This window comes from Chelonus insularis, unplaced genomic scaffold (assembly GCF_013357705.1).
Source record: "Chelonus insularis isolate UGA/USDA-ARS -01 unplaced genomic scaffold, ASM1335770v1 contig_56_pilon, whole genome shotgun sequence".
In the NCBI taxonomy this organism is placed as follows: domain Eukaryota; kingdom Metazoa; phylum Arthropoda; class Insecta; order Hymenoptera; family Braconidae; genus Chelonus; species Chelonus insularis.
Window position 1 is genome coordinate 950,084 of NW_023276648.1, and position 21,396 is coordinate 971,479.

General features: G+C 31.3%; 1 protein-coding gene across 1 annotated transcript; it reads left to right on the plus strand.

Moving 5' to 3' along the window:
- Window positions 1-1,039: 1,039 nt before the first annotated feature.
- Window positions 1,040-6,375, plus strand: FucTA (glycoprotein 3-alpha-L-fucosyltransferase A). Its single transcript, XM_035088893.1, has 7 exons — window positions 1,040-1,292; window positions 1,369-1,511; window positions 2,258-2,531; window positions 2,925-3,116; window positions 5,037-5,261; window positions 5,335-5,759; window positions 5,830-6,375. Exons 3-7 carry the CDS (start codon window positions 2,370-2,372, stop codon window positions 6,170-6,172), a joined length of 1,347 nt encoding a protein of 448 aa, XP_034944784.1. The 5' UTR covers window positions 1,040-1,292; window positions 1,369-1,511; window positions 2,258-2,369; the 3' UTR covers window positions 6,173-6,375.
- The last annotated feature ends 15,021 nt before the right edge of the window (window positions 6,376-21,396 follow it).

The following is a 21,396-nucleotide window of genomic DNA, read 5'->3' on the forward strand; positions in this document are numbered from 1 at the left end:
TACAACAAACTGCAAGTGAAATTTTTTATTAATTAAAATTCGTAATTTTGTCGCCTTCTAGTTTTTTTGTTGGTAACAATAGCAATTTGTAATAAGCAATACACAATAACTTAACCGTGTAAAGTCATTTATAACAATATTTTATTGATTACAGTGATATAATTACAGTCATAATAATTTAATCAATTAAAACCTTTTTCAATTTTTTATAACAAACCGCTATTATTATAGACATTATGTAATTGTTTCTTTCAGTTTTATTCATTGTATTATCTTCAAAATGAAATCTACCCGGAGTTGATATCTTTAATGGTTCTCGAGACATCGAAAACGAAGAAAAATCTGGTACACGTACGCACATACGTATATTCATACATACATACATGTTTAATCTTTCTAATATGCTTTAAAATGTCTCAAACGTAAGAAGAATATGATAAAATTAAGAATTTCAAAAATTGACCCCATGACAATAACATCCTAATAGAAAGTTAATGAATGTGTTATATCTAATCAGATCTGCACAGTCTTATAATACAGGTCTGAAGAAATCTAAAGTTTTTTCCACGAGTGTGAGTAAGATATCTATATGAAAATAATAGCAAGTACCGTAAAAAAATGTTTTCTTTGAGTTACATTTTATAAATTGTATAATCAATTGAAAGATCAATGTGCACTGTCATCACATTGAATCAAGTGATAAAGATCACCTACCTACCTTTAATTATTTTTTTACCTCACAATTACATAACAAGATATAAATATATATAAATAAATGATAAATCTGATCTTTCTATAATAAGGTCAGTCATGAAATGCTACATATGTACGTATGGATATTTTATAGAAAATATTATTTTTATGATATCATGGTTTATGATGGTCTCAAATCAATTGAATCTATCGTTTAACGAATGTTTATATAAAAAACATATTCAATTGTATCAACGTTAAATTTTAGTAAAAGTTTTTGAACAATTTGTGGAGGCACACATTTATTTCCATATGAATAAAATGAGTGATGATTAACCGTCAACCGCGCAGTCGCCGAGCTTATGGATTTTCTGTGAGTGGTGGTATGGAGCTACAGTTCAAATAAAGATAGACAAGTGGCTTAGAAGAGTAAAATCGCAGCAAAAAACAGTAGCGAGAAATAGTATTTTAGTGATTATAAGCAATATTATCTGAAAAATAATTATTAATATAAATATGAAAGTGAAAGTTTGGGCTCAAAAATTAATATTCAGTGGAATAAAATTATAGAAAAATATATTTAAACCATTGGTATATAGGTATCTGTTTGTTATTTTATTTGTAAATTTTAGTTACGTTTAATGTGAATAATGAAAAAAAATATAATTTTTTCAGTATATTTAAGTATTTGCACATTGCCTCGAGCGCGTAAATATTGAAAATATGCAGATAATTACTGTGAAATTACGAACTGCACTTGATTGTTTGGAAATACGATCTATATTGGTCATTTTTGCGACAAACATCAGTACCCGATGGTAATCAATGATTGTATTTTGAGTTAACTCATAACAGCAAATTTTTTTTAATCGATGCTATCACAGGGTTAACTATGTAACTATTTTTTATGTATCATAAATGTCTTAACTTTATATATTTGTGCTGCAAGTGCTTGAATGATTAAAAACATTAATTAATATCTATAAACATATCTTTTTCCACATAGCGTAAAGAATTTTATTTGAAGTACATCAATAACACATTAGGGAGGTTAACAACGTTTTTTGATTTTTGCTTTTTGTATAAGTTAGGTTATAATACTATCAATTATTTAAACATGTGAAATATTTATGACAACCCTTATTCGACATTTTAAAAATCTGAAATTCAAATCATTCATGAAAAATTACTTTGTTTATTATATTAACTAATTCGATCGCCATACATAGTAGTATTAAAACATCCGTTAAATTCTTCGAAGAATCTTTGAAGTCGGTAATTTTATTCTACACTCTACAATATTATTGAAACTCTTTTATTTGATATTTAATAGACCGTAATAGTTTATGTGTTCGAAAAAATAAAAACTTTTAGTGGGCGTTCATCCATGTAGTTTTTATCTAATCAATATATGCAGGATAAGATTAAATGGTATTGAAATCACTAATATTTAAAAAATTAATCAGATAAATTTTAGTTTAACTCGACGATTATAGTCATTTTTATTTATTGATCTGTTGCTGTGTTATGTTAAAAACGTAATTTGTCAAAATTTCTTCAACAGAACAAATGAACAATGAAGATATCTGTATTGAGTTTTATAAAAATTTCGAGGACCATACAAACAGCAGAAATCAACAAATAAGAATTTATGTAAAAAAAAAAAGATTTATGAAATGGGCTTATCTCGATTATCCGTGAAAAAATGTTTTATATATATATTTTGTGCAACTGGAATATTGTTGGTGACGATCAATATTCGTCAAAAAGAATTCTGGCACGTCGTTAAAATTGATCAACAAGTTCAACCAATTCAAAATGTTCCAGACATTGATAAGGTATATTACTTTAAATATTAAATATCAGGTACAGTAACATATTGGACATTTACCCATTGAACGGTTATTGTCTTGAATAATTATATATTTCTTCGGTAAGTTATTCATTGAATTTAACGATCGAACCAAAGTTAAATTTTAACCAATAGTATATATATTCTTAAAATGTTGCTATCACAAAACAACAACAGACGAAAAGAGTTCATGTTTTACTTTGATAGAGTACTTTTTATTATAACGTCGTGTATTATATCAATGAAGTTCCCGATTAAATTAGTTCAATTCAATAATTATAAAAAATTTTATTCAATTATTATTAATACTAGTTGAATGTATGCAACCGATAATCGGATGTCAAGATAGCCTGAATGTTCTCCTGAAATATTTTTTTAGGTCAATATTACTACTGAAACAACAACTTTTGTAGAAAATAGAATTGATCGAGGAGAATCAATAAAACGGCCATGGTATATGAAAGGTGGAACGATACGACCTTTTCCAGCAGTAAAATCAAAGAAAACTGGTCGAAGGATAGCGAATTTATGGCCAGATGAGGATAGTCATGGAGATCGAATAACTAATCAGGTATTTATATTGACTTGAGTTCAAATTTTGACTTTTTTTCTATATATATTGTAAAATATATCATAATAATAACTCCAAGACATGTTATAAAAAAATGAAATCATTTATTAAATTAATTTCAAGATCTCAAAACAAAGAAAACGTCTGGTCAGCTCAAGTCTTAGTTAAAAATTAAAACCATAAACAAATCGGTCAAGCGTTGCTAACACTAAATTCAGTAATTTAACATAGCTTTCAAAATTGCCGCTTGTTAACTAACTCTACCTGTCAAAAAGAAAATGAAAGAAAGTTTTTAGAAAAATCATCATTCAAAATCATTCTTGAAACTATAAGTCCGTTAGTTGTACTAAATAAATAATTATTTTTATGAATCTTATTTCCTCGTTTTCTCCCTCTCTAGTAAAATGGAATGGAACCTCTAGAAAGAATCTCTTAAGACTCAAAAAAACTGGAAATTTCAAGAAAACAGGGACAGGTCGATGTGCTAAGTAAATAATTTTAGAAAAATTAAAGCATTTTAGTTCTTGAATAGAATCAAAATCAAATCATAATTAATCTTTTAGTTAAATGGTCTGACTTTCTGGAGCACTCTCTCCAACTTCACAATCTTTATTGCACAATAACTTGACTCTCAAAAATTAAAATATTTTCAAATAATCACACCTTGCGTAAAGAGTTTTCAAACCAGTTCAATGGCCTTTACATACTATATGAGCTAGACAGGACCTCATGGACATCAAGTCACTCACCAAATTTCACTGTTCCAGGACAGACATTGTGACTTTAAATTCACAATCAAATGATCAATGAAAGACCACCGTCCTCAGACTGATAGTTACTAACCAAGAATTCTACATAAATTGGAAATTCTGAACAATAGTCAAAAAATTTCTAGATCTTCTTCATAAAAAGCAAGTCTATTTAAATAAACAACATTTAAGAGACCATTTTAAATTTTCTGTATCCCACATACAACTAAATTGAATTCATTTCTGAAAATACAAAGCCTTCTCAATTCCATTCTAATTTCGGGCACTTTCCTTTAACTCTATTAAAATAAATATGACCAATTTTGCAATATCAAAAATTTAATTTGGAAAGTCTCAATAACATACACATTTTTCTTCCAAATGACCAATTTGATCACACAACGAACACTGAATAGTTTGAAAAGAATTCAAATTATAATCGTTCATAGATTTATAAGTACAATTTTGTGCAGAATTATTATCATCATCTAAATCATTGTTACGATAATTATTCCTATTCCCGAAAAATAATTTTTCAGCAAACTCAAATTCAAGCACAAACTGAGTCGCTTATTGTAAAGATTCAATTCTATCCATACGCGGAAAATTGCATTCTTTTTCGACCACGAAATAAAACAGAAGGAAACGCATATTTAACCAATTTATTAATTTCTTCAGAATAATCAGAAATACTTTCATTTGGTCCTTATTTTCTCGATTGAGAACGATTAAAATGAGATTGAGCATATTGCTATTCATCAAAACGATACTCTAAATATTCCTTCAATTTAAAAGAAATTTTTTTCAAACATGCATTTATTTTACAATACATATACATATATATGTATATGTATGTATATATATATATATATATATATATATATATATATATATATATATATGAACGAATAAAAAAATTGACATCTCAATACAATTGAATAGATCATTTCACTTCCTGTGGATAGTTTTTTTCCCAAAAGAAAATGAAATCAGATCGTAAGACTGGATAAAAATTGGATTGAGTATTTAATGTACAAAACATCCATTAGATGAAGGTATTAAATTAACATTAAATATTGAGATATCGATAATTTTGCAAAAACAAAAAACAAATCATATGTATTTAGTTAAAAGCTATGACTGATGACATTTATTAACATAATTTTTTTAGTTAATGTTCATTCCACCAGATTACAATATGATTATCAAACATCGTCGACCACCAAAAAAAATTATGATTCCACATGGAATGAGCGAGGCTAAAGTGGGTAGTGATATATTTACATGGCTTGGTTGTCCTGTTAATAATTGCGTCATAACGCGTGATAACCCGGATGTTGCGGATTTGATACTTTTCAAGGACTATATTACTCAGATAGCACGTAAAGCTAACCAAGTTTGTATTTTAGGTTTTAAACTAGCATTTTTAATTTTTTTTGGCACAATAATATATTTTTATTTCTTTTCAGATTTGGATGTTGTATTTTCTTGAATGTCCTTACCATACTCAAACAGTAAAAAATTCTTTAATCAATTGGACTGCTACATATCGTTATGACAGTGATATTGTAGCACCTTATGAAAAATGGCAATATTATGACCCAAAAATCACTCAAATACCTCAAACTTTCAACTATGCTGCAAACAAAACAAAAAAAGTTGCTTGGTTCGTGTCTAATTGTCATCCTCGAAATCAAAGAATGCAATATGCTAAAGAACTGGCTAAATACATTCAAGTAGATATTTACGGAGCTTGTGGTAGTTTACGTTGTTCTCGTTCACAAGCTCAAACATGTTTCGAAATGTTAGATGCAGATTATAAATTTTACCTAGCATTTGAAAATTCAAATTGTCGAGATTACATTACTGAAAAATTTTTTGTTAACGGTTTAGGGTAAGACAATAAAATATCAATATTTATCATGCATTCAAAACATCTTCATAATTTCATTTCTTTTTTATAGGCATAACGTTTTACCAATTGTTATGGGTGCACATCCAATTGATTATGCAAAAAGTGCTCCTTATCGATCGTACATTCACGTCGATGAGTTTGAATCACCGCGTGAACTTGCCGACTATCTTCATCGACTGGATCAAGATGATACATTGTATAACTCATACTTTAATTGGAAAGGAACTGGAGAATTTATAAACACATTTTTTTGGTGTCGAGTATGTGCAATGTTGCATGATGTTCGTCCACCAAAATACTACGATGATGTAAATGATTGGTGGCGAAATGATAACATTTGTACTGCCAATTCATGGAGAAAACATCTTGATACTTCAAAGTTGAAACATTAATATATGCGGCAACGAATAGAATTATCAGTTATTCATCATTTTTTTCATTGTAATAGCTAAATGAAATATATTTTGTCTTTATCAAATAATAAGTTAATGATAGAACGACATGTATGACACATGTAACTGTTAGGGAGATTTATTAATGGATTTTTATGGAAAAAATAAATTACCACCTTTACCTTTGATTATTTTACAAAAAATAGTAAAAAATATTGCTTTTCCAAACTCATTTAATAAGAGAGATAAGTTTCCAGCATAAATTACAATGTTACTTTGTGACATTGATGATGTTTTTGAACTTGCAATAATTAAAAAAACATTGGTCTGATGACAAAATTTTCGATTTATCAGAAAATGTTAAATTTCTTTTTTTAGCTTGAAATGTTTTATTGTCAGATTGCCAAATTAATATACAACTATGAGTCAGAATATAGCAGTTTTCAACGTTTTTAGATAAGGAAATTTTATCTACATCAGACGTCACTGCATTTGTTTTTAAATAATTTTTCTTCGAAAAAAAATTCTATTCATGTCTTTTAATTGAATTAAAGAAAAATTTAATTTTCCACTTAGAATTTTATGACAATTCGTTTATTTATTTAAAAAATATACGCTTTTAGAAGAACTGTGGCTAACGAAAAAATGTAATTGTCCAGTAATGCAACAAAAATACGTCTAGTAAATAGAACAATATAGCTACCCTGCTTAAACATACCTATTTAAAAAGAATAAATCCTATAGGCTTTTTTCAGAATTTAAATAGGAACCATTTAATTACCGACCGCAAAAATGATTTTCCTTCAAATTGAATTTTGTTACGTCCTGTGTTTCACTTTGTCACGAGGTGACGCTAAAGCATTAACACTAAATGCGGGAAAATCTTAAAGGATCCGAATGAGAAGGAAACAATAAAATGAATTATAACAATAAGTTTGAGTCTTGATTATAAACAAAAAAAAAATACTAACCATATAACATAAACGAGCCCTCTTTTTCCATCATGATATGAATTGTTACAAACAATTGGGAACGGATTCTAAGCATCTTCGAGTTCTTCCAATAGGAAATTTTTTCTTCCACATTAAAAAAGAGTTACTAACAACGGAATATAATTATAAGCAAATTCGTTCTGTTTATAACAATTGAATTCGTTGTCGATAATTCAAAATGGAAGCTAAGTAATGTACTAAAGTATTTCTAACGGGAATTCTTTTCGTTTGCGGAAAAATAATTACTTTCTTACTGTAAACGAGTTACTAATTTTATTACATAGGTATAAATGAACATTGTTTCTTAACAGTTACATTTGTTATTAACAGCTGCAAATGATTTCTTGATATGTTAAGAAATGTCATAGCTAATAATTAAGCGTTTTCGTTGATTACTTCTATCATACATTGACAACTAGCAGCTATTTATTGAGTTGCTTATGTGATATATATGTCCGATAGTGAACACTAATGGAGCCGAAATAATGAATGTAAGCTGGAAATAGGTAAAATTACAAAAATAATTGAAATCCTACTAAAACCTCTATCATTGAATGAAAGTGAAACTCTGCGCCATGTTAACATCCCAAACCACTCTATTAATAACTAAATTCGCATTTTTAAATAATTCTTTGAAAGAATTGTGAATCAGCAAAAAAGTATGATATCAAATAGTACGCCATGTCATCTATAAAAATAAGTCATTATTTTAATGAATATCGATAAATAGTGTAAAAAAATACTTGTTCGAGTTTTCTATAAATAATGTAAAAAGTACTTTTGTAGAAAAACATTTACGATAAATTTTTTTTTTGCAATTAATCTTTACTTAATTCGAAGAAGTAGTTAATCAAAAAAAATTGCATAAGACTTAGCCAAATTTTTCAGAACCATGTCCAAATATTTTCTATCAATGGAGAACATTAATATCGTAATTTAATATTATTCCTTAACTGTAATTTTAAATCGAATTTCCGTAATAGGACACTGTCTGAAAAAGTCTTACAAAGTTGTAAGATGTAAGTTTTTCAGATTTTGATATTTCTACGTGTACATTATCTGGTCTAAAAAGTAACACTGTTCCCCGAGGACCAAGTTTCCCAGTTGGTTCTTTTAACACAAGAAAAAGGGGAGTAAGGAGTTTACCATTAGCTGATATCGTTGGTTGTATTGTATAACTGTGAGTTGTCAAAGATACTGATTGAACTGTGCACTCTATTTTTTTTCTCCATCTGGAGCTAAAGTTCTCTCTGAATGTACTTCTAATTGAAAGAAAAGATAAAATAAGTGAGGTCTCAAGAATAGTGGCGTTGTTCTGTTGCTTAAAAAATCCTGAAAAATATACAGGACATTCCTTTAGGCGCACATCAGCCACACTCTTCCCAAATGCAGGAGCCAACTTCACAACAGTGAAACAACACGGGGGTTGGAAATCCAGTAAAGTAGCGGAAGAGTATATTAAACATTCTGCAAAATAAAGAAAACATATATAACCAAATAATAAGCAATAATAAGCCATCCTCGCCCACTTCAGATGGACCTTAACCATCGATACCTGCAACAAAACCTCTTAAAGGAACAAGAAATAATAAATACAATCAGAAACCAACCCAACTACCAACAACCGAGCATCGTTATCCATCACCACCACCAACAAATATAAACAATGTCTTTCAGAAATCCGGTCGTTTGGCAACAATTCAGGATCATTGGTGGAAGAAAAAGGAATGAAGGAGACAGTTGAATTCTAAGCGTGGTGTCATTTGTCAGTTTAAGAATAAATAGTTAAAGTGGTAATTAAATCTGATTTTTTTCTACGAAAATGACGTATTTTCCTTTAGATTTAATCAGATCTGAATTTTTTACTCTGCTCAAATCGCGTCCAATGCAATTGGTTCATTTTTTATTCTCAAGATAATCGACCAAAAAAATTCCGGACGAACGTACGTCCATACACACACACAGACGTCCACTAGAAAACGATCGCATTCGACTCTAGGGACCTTAAAACGTGGCGATCCGTCAAAATTCGCGATTCGCAAAATCGGACCCATTACTATAACGTCCCACTGGGGAGTTGAAAATGGGCATTATTAGTTTAAAAAAAACTTACACGTTGATGATCTTTATTTTTAAGCATCTTTAACGTGGATATTATCATTTGAAAGAGCTTGTCATATTGTTTTTCGTAAAATTTACGAATTCATATCATCAAAAACGATTAAAGATCTTACAATATTGAAACTAACATCAGAAGTGTTCATTAACGATGTAAAATCGAAAATTCAATCATATGGTTTAGACAACATATATAATTCTAATCAAAGTGGTTATATTTATTGTGTCATTAAAAAACTAATTTTTTTTTTAAGAAAAACAAACCTATGAAGATAATTCATTTTAAATATTGTTGATTTGTAGATTTAAATAATTGGCGTTTAATGATTTTAGGACTTTTTGTAATTTCATCATTGTCGTTATTCATGCTTGGCGCACATTTTTGTACAGCCCAGGAGGAGGCTGTTTTTGATGAGATTTCACGATTTTTTATACATATCAACTGGAAATGAATATTAAAAAAATATAAATTTATGTAGAAAATACTTTAATTATTTATATATTCACGCTCGATCAAGATTAACTGTTACCAACTTTATAATCCGTTCGAAAAAATAATATAATAGATATTATTATACACAATAAGATACAATCAGACATAATTATATGAGAAAAGATATCTCTTATGAGATTTTTAGATATAATTATATTTATTTGGATATAACCAGATCTGAAAAGATATTTTTAGCCATAAAACGACATCCAAGAAAATATAAGTTTTAATCTTCCTTATAATAAAACGACGTGATAGCTTTGAATCAACGAAACAGACTAATTTATTTCTTTCGGCAAGTTTACATAACATTTACATAGATGGCGCTAGGAGTAGCGTATTGAGATATTTTGCTAATATTAAAACTATTAATTATAACACCCCCACTCAAAATATCCCCTCTACACACTAATACAAAAAATTATATAAAATTTGCAGTTATAAAGTTACACTTCAACAATACCTAAAACCTTCATAAAATTCCAATGTTTTACAGAGCTCAAACTTTTTGTTAACATATCTGCTGGCAAATCTGCAGTGCACAAATATTTAATCAACACAACTTTATTACTAATCATTTCTCTGCAAAAGTGATATCTTACTTGAATGTGTTTAGTTTTATTATGGAAAACAGGGTTTGCTGTCAATTTATGTGCACTTTGATTATCGTTGTATAGAGTAATTTGATACATCTGGTTAGTAATTTCATACTGTAAATTTCTAAGGTACACGGCTTCTCTGCATGCCTCTGAAATCGCTACATACTCAGCCTCTGTACTAGAAAGGGCAATACACTTTTGTTTAGAACAATTCCAAGATATAACAGACCCAGACAAAGTGAAACAAAAACCTGAGTAAGACTTCCTGTCATTGAGATCATTCGCCCAGTCGGCATCTACAAAACCTTCTATATAGACATTTTCACTTTTACAATATTTCAGTCCTACATTTTTAGTTTTCTTTAAATACTTTAATATTCTCTTTGCATACATCCAATGCTCTTCATCATAACAGTTATTAAATTGACTAAGATATGACACTGAATAGGCTATATCAGGACGAGTTAGAACTGCTAAATACATTAAACTGCCTACAAGCTGCTGATATGGAATTTCCTTCTTACAAACTTCAGCTTTTTTGATACTCAATTTAGCCTCCATTGGCGAATCTGCTGTTTTACAATCATTCATATGGAATCTGGTAAGTAATTGTTCAATATATTTTTCCTGACTCAGAGTAACAACATCATTATTCTCATTAAAATTAACTGACATACCAAGACATTGTTTTACACATCCTAAATCTTTGATTTTAAAGTTATTGCTCAACATTTCTTTCAAGTGTTTCAATTCACATTCATCATTTGAAAAAATAAAAAAATCGTCAACATACAGAGTTACAATAGTGCGTTTTGTACCTACAATCTTAGTATATAAACATGGTTCCAATTTCGATTTATTATACCCATCTGCTAACATACAATTATCCACTTTCCTATGCCAAGCTCTAGAGGCCTGTTTAAGACCATATATAGCTTTTTTCAGTTTGAGAACTTTATTTTCATCGGAACAAACAAGACCAGAAGGTTTCTGCATATATATAGTCTCATCCAGGTCACCATTTAGAAACGCTGTCTTGACATCAAGATGAACTGCAACTAAATTCAATTGAACTGACAAGGCTAACAGTAACCGTAACGTTGTATGCCTTACAACTGGAGAAAAAGTCTCATCATAGTCTATACCATATTTTTGAGAACAACCTTTAGCTACAAGTCTCGCCCGATAACGTATACTATTGTCACTTTCGTGCTTCTTTTTAAGTACCCACTTGCACTTGACAACACTGACACCACTAGGAACATCCACAAGCTCCCAGGCATCATTATCCTCAAAGCTTTGAAGCTCATCTCTAACAGCTTCCTCCCATTTCTCCCTTTCCGGACCTTTAAGTGCTTCCTCCAGGGTTAGTTCATCAAAATTAGCTTCATCATTTTCAGTGCACATAAAACCATATCTATCAGGCTTCTTCCTTGTTCTAGGCAACAAAATTGCTGGAATTGCATTTTCAAAACTTTCATCAGTTTCAGTTTGCTCTTCATTCACCATACTCTCATCAGTTAAACCAGTAGAATCTTCTGTTGGTACATATGTTTCATCATTTAAATCAGGATTTTCCAAAGAACTAAAAGAATCGCTGGAATTATTACTATCCTCCGTATTATCCCCCACTAAATCCTGACTTTTCAAATCTGCTTCCTGCACAGTAACCAACTTTTCTTGATGTGCTTTATCTTCAATAATAATGACATCTCGGCTGGTTGTTATTGTGTGATTGGCTGGGTTATATACTCTGTAACCTTTAACATCATCAGGATAACCCACCAAAATACATGCTTCAGATTTCTTGTCCAGTTTGTGCCTTTTCTCTTTGGGGATGTGCTTCATGACTGGGCTGCCAAATATTCTGATATGACTGAGATTTGGCTTTTCATTAGTCCACAGTTCATACGGAGTACTGCTACCAAAGTATGGTTATTCAGTCCAGCTTTCACAGTGCGATTCTGTAAATAGACAGCTGTGTTAATGGCTTCTGCCCAAAATGTCTTGTCTAATTTAGCTTCAAATAAAAGACATCTAGCTTTTTCTACTACAGTTCTGATCATACGTTCACAGAGCCCATTTTGTTCAGGAGTATATGGGTTTGATTTTTGATGAATAATTCCCATTTCCCTTAAGTAATTATCAAAATCATTGTTACAATATTCTCTGCCATTATCACTGCGTAAAATCTTAATTTTCTTTGATGTTAAGTTCTCAACTTTTGTTTTATAATTCTTAAAACACTGAAGGGCTTCGCTCTTGTTCGTTAAAAAATAAACATATGTCATGCGGCTGTAGTCATCAACAAAAAGAATAAAATACCTGGATCCACCAAGAGACACAGTTTCCATTGGACCACAGATGTCACTGTGCACTACATTCAACAGCTCGTTGCTTCTGTTACCTTCGGACGGAAAAGGCATTCTACTCTGCTTTCCCTCGCAGCACACTATACAATTTGTTTGGTTGATATCTGACTTCCTGTTCAACATGACTCCTTCTACAGCATCTGGCATGTTATTCATATACTGACTGTTAATGTGTCCCAATCTACGATGCCAAAGCTCTGGAGACTCCGCCACTGCAGCCAATAAACAAGTAGGTGTATTTAGCTTGTAAACTCCATTTGTCAAAGAAGCAGTAGCTACCAAAGTGTTCTTTCTGTTATAGATTTCACACCCATCACTTGTAAATAACACTTTATTTCCTTGTTTTATCAGTTGACTGACAGATAAGAGATTCGTAGACAGACTGGGAACACATAACACATTTTCAACTATAACCTCATAGTCATTCTCTGCAGTTGAAGTTGTTATCTTCACATTTCCGCTACACAAAACTGATACTTTATTGTGATTAGCAACCATAATCTCTTCAGTAAATCCAGAATAGTTCGCGTCGATCACCCAATGTTTGTTTGCCGTTAAATGCAAACTTGCACCAGAGTCAACGTACCAATCACTTTTATGAAATGATCCACTAAAGAATACTGCATTAAATGCATTTGTGTACTGCTTTTCATTCTCTTCAACAATCTTTTTCTTTGGATTTTCACATTGATTACGATAATGGCCGATTTCTCCACAACCATAACATTTGACATGTTGTTTATTTTTGACAGATGTTTTCTGCTGCGCACTAACGCCATCTTTTCTGGGTATAGACTTATTATTTTTGTTATGTTGGTAACGAAAACATGCCAAGGCATTAGTAACATCATTGTCTTCCGGTTCCATGTCGATCAATTTTGATTTGATGGCGTCGGTTGTTATTGACATACCAGAATGTTCAATGGCCATTATCATGGGCATATACTTTTCAGATAAACCAGCCAGCATGATGGAACCAATCCACTCGTCACTGATGTTGAAACCCGTTCCTGCTAGCTTTTGACCCGCCTCCACTATCTGAGTTACATACGACGTCATTGATGTACAGTTTTCCAGCCGAATAGATATAAGATTTCTCAATAGACTGATTCTTCTAGTAAAACCAGAATCATCAAAGAGCGCTTTCAGCTTATCCCACAACTGCTTTGATGTGGTAACGTTTTTAATGTGAACATAGATGGATGGGTCGATTGTCAAAATCAATTTGGCTTTTGTTCTCGCATCATCCGCGTCTTCTAATACTGTGTTCGGCTCTGGTTTAATACATTTCACCATTCCTTCCAACACTAGAAAATTCTCTGCTGCGAAGCACCAGTCGCTATAGTTCTCACGGCCTTTTAATTTAGGCACACTGACTAAATAATTTGAACTGCCGGCAGCCATGTTTTGCAAAGTCACGCTGTGTTTTACTTCAATCACTTCACTGTAATACTGTCCATTCACGAAACACACATCTATTGTCCATCAAACCGATAATGCTGACAATATCTAGAGAATTCGCGAATAACTGGACATATTTACGGGCTGGACCCATAACCTATAATAAAACGACGTGATAGCTTTGAATCAACGAAACAGACTAATTTATTTCTATAGGCAAGTTTACATAACATTTACATAGATGGCACTAGGAGTAGCGTATTGAGATATTTTGCTAATATTAAGGCTGGGCTGAAGTCAGAAATTTTCCCAGAGTTGACTTTACGCCCTCGCGTTGTGCGGCGAAAGGCCGAAGCTTGACGTCAATTGAAATTGAGTAGGTAACAGGGAAATCGTTCGAAAAATGATAATTTTCAGGGATGCACTACAAAAAGGGAGCCTTAGGGCACCAAGAAATTTACAAATTTTTGAATAATCTGTTTCGAGCAAGACAGAGCACAGAATATATCTATTAGTCCAGTCAATATAGGAGGCTTGGCTCCATTTGTCTTGAAAATTTTTGTACAAAGGGAAATTTTTAATTTTCTAATGTGAAAATATCCGTAATGACCTGTAGAAAAAATGTGCCCAAAAACGAAAGTGCGCTGATTTTTTTTTATATGATTTTTTCGCATTTTAGTGGTCGCGTGTATCTAAGCGAAACAGCACTATAGGCGGCACCACGCGCTGGAGGACATAACTATCGGAATGAAAAAATCGTATTTTCGATAAAAAAAATTGTAGTTTTCTTGTTCAAAATTATTTTATTAATTATTTGATGAACAAAAAAAACCTACAAAATCATAAATTTCTTAAAGTTGGTACTTTTTTCATTTATTTATAAAAATTTGTTTTTTTATTTATGTATAAAAAATTTCTTCATTATAGTAAATAATATATTTATTTATTATATTAATTTGATATTTTTTTTAATTTTTTGGGTCAAATATTGGCCTAAAATAAGTAAATAAATAATGAATGAATATAATAAATAAATATATTATTTACTATAATGAAGAAATTTTTTATACATAAATAAAAATACAAATTTTTATAAATAAATGAAAAAAGTACCAACTTTAAGAAATTTATGATTTTGTAGGTTTTTTTTGTTCATCAAATAATTAATAAAATAATTTTGAACAAGAAAACTACAATTTTTTTTATCGAAAATACGATTTTTTCATTCCGATAGTTATGTCCTCCAGCGCGTGGTGCCGCCTATAGTGCTGTTTCGCTTAGATACACGCGACCACTAAAATGCGAAAAAATCATATAAAAAAAAATCAGCGCACTTTCGTTTTTGGGCACATTTTTTCTACAGGTCATTACGGATATTTTCACATTAGAAAATTAAAAATTTCCCTTTGTACAAAAATTTTCAAGACAAATGGAGCCAAGCCTCCTATATTGACTGGACTATATCTATCTTCGTCTTATTTTTCAGAGAAAACAGCGAGTTCGAACAGTTGACGAGCAAGCACATCCCCCACCCTCTGTTACCAAGCCTGAAGCTTATGATATCTAAACGTAAACAAAGCAAATGAAAATATGCTGGCTCTGTAGTCAGAAGATTCGATTTCGACATCAAAAATGAGTTTTAAATTTCAATTTTTATGTAAAATTATTTTTCAATTAATCGATGACAAATGAGACAATATTTGAACAGGGTCATTAACCTTTTTTTGTACAAATACATTGATAATAGCCTTTTTTAACAACTTATTAACAATAAAAAATAGTTTAAACAATCCGCGGCGAGTTCCGACACTTCATCGGCAAGCTCTACCCCCACTCTCTGTGCCCAAGCCTGCAACTTATAGTTTTTAAGTATCATTCACATTATTGAAATCATAATAGCTCAGTGGAAGCGCACCAATCGTTTATTTTGCTGGGCAGGGTTCGATCCCAGTCATAGGCAATTGTTTTTTCTTTTTTTTTGCTTAAGTGACTTTATATACTTATAAATTAATTCATATATTTGATTAAATTATTCTTCCAATTAATTACGGAGAACAACTTGTTTTTCTGAAAATAAGCTGAGGGTGAGAAACGAGTTACTATGAATTCTCTTTTTTCGAAAGTGTTGTCTTTAAAAGACAATAGGAATTGATTTTGAACTTATATAAACAACCAATTATTGTATTTATATAAAATTTTAATGAAAAAAAAAGGAAAATAAATTGGCTATGACTGGGATCGAACCCTAATCGGTAAAATGAAAGCTTGGTGTTCTACTTACAAAGCTAACACATCATCTCTGACATTATGTTTATGTTTATAAATTGTATAATGCAGGCTTGGGTACGAAGGGTAGGGATAGAGTTTGCCGGCGAAGTGCCAGAAATCCCCGTGGATTATTTCAACTACTTCTAAATATTTCTAAATTGCTTAAAAAAAACTACGTTCATATAGCTATAGTAAAAAAAGTGTTTATAACCCTGTTCATATGTTTTCCGACTCGGCGTCGATAAATTACATAAATAATTGAGAAAAAAAAATCAAATCGTTGTAAACAATTACTTTTGGCATGTTAATATTATAATTACATGCAAATCTAACAAATAAAAGAGAAAAAAAAAAACTTTATCATGACTGGAATCGAACCCTGCCTAGCAAAATAAAAGACCGATGCTGTAATCACTAAGCTGTTATGGTTCCAATATGGTTATATATGCTCAAAAGTTATAAGCTGCAGGCTTGGGCACAGAGAGTGGGGGTAGAGCTTTCCGGGAAAGTGCCGAAACTCGCCACAGATTGTTTAAACTATTTTTCAATGTTAATAATAATATGATTAACTTGTTAATAACATGTTAATAACATAACATTGTTAATACATGTAAAGATGTATAAGTTGTTAAACACAGGCTATTATCAATGTATTTATACAAAAAAAAAGTTTATGGCTCTGTTTAAATATTTTCCGACTTAGCGTCGATAAATTCAATGAGTAAAGAGAAAAAAAAAAATCAAATCGTTATAAAGGAATAATTATGGCATGTCAATATTATAATTACATGTTAATCTAACGAATAAAGTAGAAAAAAAGTGATTATGACTGGGATCGAACCCTGCCCGGCAAAATAGACCTCTGACGCTCTAACCACATGGCCAGCATAATCTCGATATTGAGTTTATGTGTATTTGTTTTTACACTACATGCTTGGATACGCCGACTTAGAATTGAGCTTCTTTATTAACATTGATACCTAATAAAAATGATAATAATGGATGAATATATGTATTTGAAGTTATTTGCAGATATTATATTAATTAATGTTAAATGAGTATCATCATTTTTATTTATTCTAACTGCAATAGTCATCAAAGTATAAGGCATTGTAAAGCGCTACACTATGTTTACATTTACATCACATACATATATTACCCGTACACACTCATACACAAATTACTCACCAAAATGCAGGGCACCATCAGTTCTGGATACGGATTGAGCATTTTTTCAATATGAATGACTGAGGTCATCTGCGAGCATAATGCTGTCACCTATCAGAATTTTTTCAAACTAATTTTCCGGAGAATATCATCTGGAATACAAGATTTCTAATTATTTCTAAATTATTCAATTTTATACTATGAATTGATTTTTTTGACATTCAGACAGGTGGCAAGGACTGACGCAAACACGAATTTTGGGCGAAAAACGTATAAAAATGAAATAATTAGTGATTTTTCATCTGAATGATGTGGCCGCCATCTTGAAATTTAAGCGCGGCAAGTCAATTCATAATTTTTTAATGATTCTTTCTAATTTTTTTAATAAAAATATTCACTATATACAAAAAATTGTTGTTTACGTCAGTCCGGCATTAATTCCTCTGTAATTTGGTACCTAATTTTATAGAAATAATTGTAAATTGGCGAAGAAATTAGAAATTTCCCGAACCCATATATTTGGATAGGGGGAATCAGTCACCTTTCTGACTTCAGCCCAGCCTTAAAACTATTAATTATAACGTTCCTAGATCTTAATATACTTACATAGATATAATAAGATCTACTTAGATATTATTAGACTAATCCATATATTTAGAAATATAAAATGTCAAATATATTAATATACATTCAGATTTCTTTTAGGGTTATTCATACTTTAATAAATATAATTTAATTTATTTAGACATTTGCTATGTTTATGCGCAGACTCAACATCGTTGTCAGAGAAGAGAGACGTAAATGGAAGTTTATTCCTTATGGGACGATGTGGCCGGAAATTTTGATACGTGTTGTTGCTGTCAGATGGCAGAATGGTCGAGATTCAGAGACGTTTCTGAGCGTAGGGCGGAGCTCAAGTTCTGTCATGTAGTGGTGGGAGACGAACGGTTTCCCAACATCATTCTCTGAGAAAATTTCTCTTTCATGTTAACAGGAGAGAAAAAAATAAAAAAACGAAGGAGTTGATAGATTTGTTTCGAATTTTTTTTTAAATAAAACGAAAAATTAAGACGAAGACAATGATGAGGGTGCAGAGTTTCAATTATCAAAAAGTAATTGAGCACGCGCCAAACATTGACCACTTAACCCGTGGGTTTTTCGACGTAAATAACGCTATTGTAAAAAGGTAGACCCGCAGCAGTCATAAAAGCGGATTACCTACATAAAAAAGTACCACTTGTTCGTCTTCAGATGTAAAATAGTTAAAACTAGACTCGTAGTCCAGTCAAATGAGGGAAATGGGATACAGTAGAGCATAAGTGCGAGTGAAATGATCACTCGAACCGTAAGTGTGACAAAGACACTATACGGTGAGGGAAGAGGGGATGTTTTGGGCTCATGCTGGTTACTTCAGAAGTCTTTCCAAGCTCCAACTTTATCAGCGCGAGAATTTTTCCGCCTGCGCGGAAAGTTCACTCTTCCATTGGAGAGGGGTTGAACTTTCCACTCAGGTATGACGAAAAATTATATTCAGCCCTAAGGAGGACAATTAGACAAGCTTAAACCACGTGTTTACCCCCCTCGCCTTCGGCTCGGGTTGTAATTTTACACGTGGTTTGAGCTAGTCTACTTTTCCTCCCTAGGTGTGAAATATACTATTTCTAAGAGAAAAAAAATTTATATCTCCCACATAATTATATCAATCAATCTTCAAATGTAGAGAAAAAAAAACATGTTCTCAGATATGTCAAGAACATGTATGTACATTTTTTTCTTCTCTTAGAAAATTAATTTTTTGCGTTAAAAAATCGGAAAAAAGTACCTAAAACAGTATAGCTAGATCGACAGGAAATTTAATTCTCTATCGATCTATATATATGATTATTGGACCTAAAATTGAAAAATTTTCTCTCACATTTAAAGCGCGAAGAACTTAGAAAAATTCTCGCGCTGATAAAGTTGGAGCTTGGAAAGACTTCTGAAGTAACCAGCATGAGCCCAAAACATCCCCTCTTCCCTCACCGTATAGTGTCTTTGTCACACTTACGGTTCGAGTGATCATTTCACTCGCACTTATGCTCTACTGTATCCCATTTCCCTCATTTGACTGGACTACGAGTCTAGTTTTAACTATTTTACATCTGAAGACGAACAAGTGGTACTTTTTTATGTAGGTAATCCGCTTTTATGACTGCTGCGGGTCTACCTTTTTACAATAGCGTTATTTACGTCGAAAAACCCACGGGTTAAGTGGTCAATGTTTGGCGCGTGCTCAATTACTTTTTGATAATTGAAACTCTGCACCCTCATCATTGTCTTCGTCTTAATTTTTCGTTTTATTTAAAAAAAAATTCGAAACAAATCTATCAACTCCTTCGTTTTTTTATTTTTTTCTCTCCTGTTAACATGAAAGAGAAATTTTCTCAGAGAATGATGTTGGGAAACCGTTCGTCTCCCACCACTACATGACAGAACTTGAGCTCCGCCCTACGCTCAGAAACGTCTCTGAATCTCGACCATTCTGCCATCTGACAGCAACAACACGTATCAAAATTTCCGGCCACATCGTCCCATAAGGAATAAACTTCCATTTACGTCTCTCTTCTCTGACAACGATGTTGAGTCTGCGCATAAACATAGCAAATGTCTAAATAAATTAAATTATATTTATTAAAGTATGAATAACCCTAAAAGAAATCTGAATGTATATTAATATATTTGACATTTTATATTTCTAAATATATGGATTAGTCTAATAATATCTAAGTAGATCTTATTATATCTATGTAAGTATATTAAGATCTAGGAACGTTATAATTAATAGTTTTAAGGCTGGGCTGAAGTCAGAAAGGTGACTGATTCCCCCTATCCAAATATATGGGTTCGGGAAATTTCTAATTTCTTCGCCAATTTACAATTATTTCTATAAAATTAGGTACCAAATTACAGAGGAATTAATGCCGGACTGACGTAAACAACAATTTTTTGTATATAGTGAATATTTTTATTAAAAAAATTAGAAAGAATCATTAAAAAATTATGAATTGACTTGCCGCGCTTAAATTTCAAGATGGCGGCCACATCATTCAGATGAAAAATCACTAATTATTTCATTTTTATACGTTTTTCGCCCAAAATTCGTGTTTGCGTCAGTCCTTGCCACCTGTCTGAATGTCAAAAAAATCAATTCATAGTATAAAATTGAATAATTTAGAAATAATTAGAAATCTTGTATTCCAGATGATATTCTCCGGAAAATTAGTTTGAAAAAATTCTGATAGGTGACAGCATTATGCTCGCAGATGACCTCAGTCATTCATATTGAAAAAATGCTCAATCCGTATCCAGAACTGATGGTGCCCTGCATTTTGGTGAGTAATTTGTGTATGAGTGTGTACGGGTAATATATGTATGTGATGTAAATGTAAACATAGTGTAGCGCTTTACAATGCCTTATACTTTGATGACTATTGCAGTTAGAATAAATAAAAATGATGATACTCATTTAACATTAATTAATATAATATCTGCAAATAACTTCAAATACATATATTCATCCATTATTATCATTTTTATTAGGTATCAATGTTAATAAAGAAGCTCAATTCTAAGTCGGCGTATCCAAGCATGTAGTGTAAAAACAAATACACATAAACTCAATATCGAGATTATGCTGGCCATGTGGTTAGAGCGTCAGAGGTCTATTTTGCCGGGCAGGGTTCGATCCCAGTCATAATCACTTTTTTTCTACTTTATTCGTTAGATTAACATGTAATTATAATATTGACATGCCATAATTATTCCTTTATAACGA

Bases quoted from the DNA above. Each gene is read 5' to 3' on its own strand.
- FucTA (XM_035088893.1), top strand. From the start codon at position 2,370: ATGGGCTTATCTCGATTATCCGTGAAAAAATGTTTTATATATATATTT. The intron at 3,117-5,036 runs GTATTTATATTG...TAATTTTTTTAG, and splicing joins GAGATCGAATAACTAATCAG to TTAATGTTCATTCCACCAGA. The intron at 5,262-5,334 runs GTTTGTATTTTA...ATTTCTTTTCAG, and splicing joins TAGCACGTAAAGCTAACCAA to ATTTGGATGTTGTATTTTCT.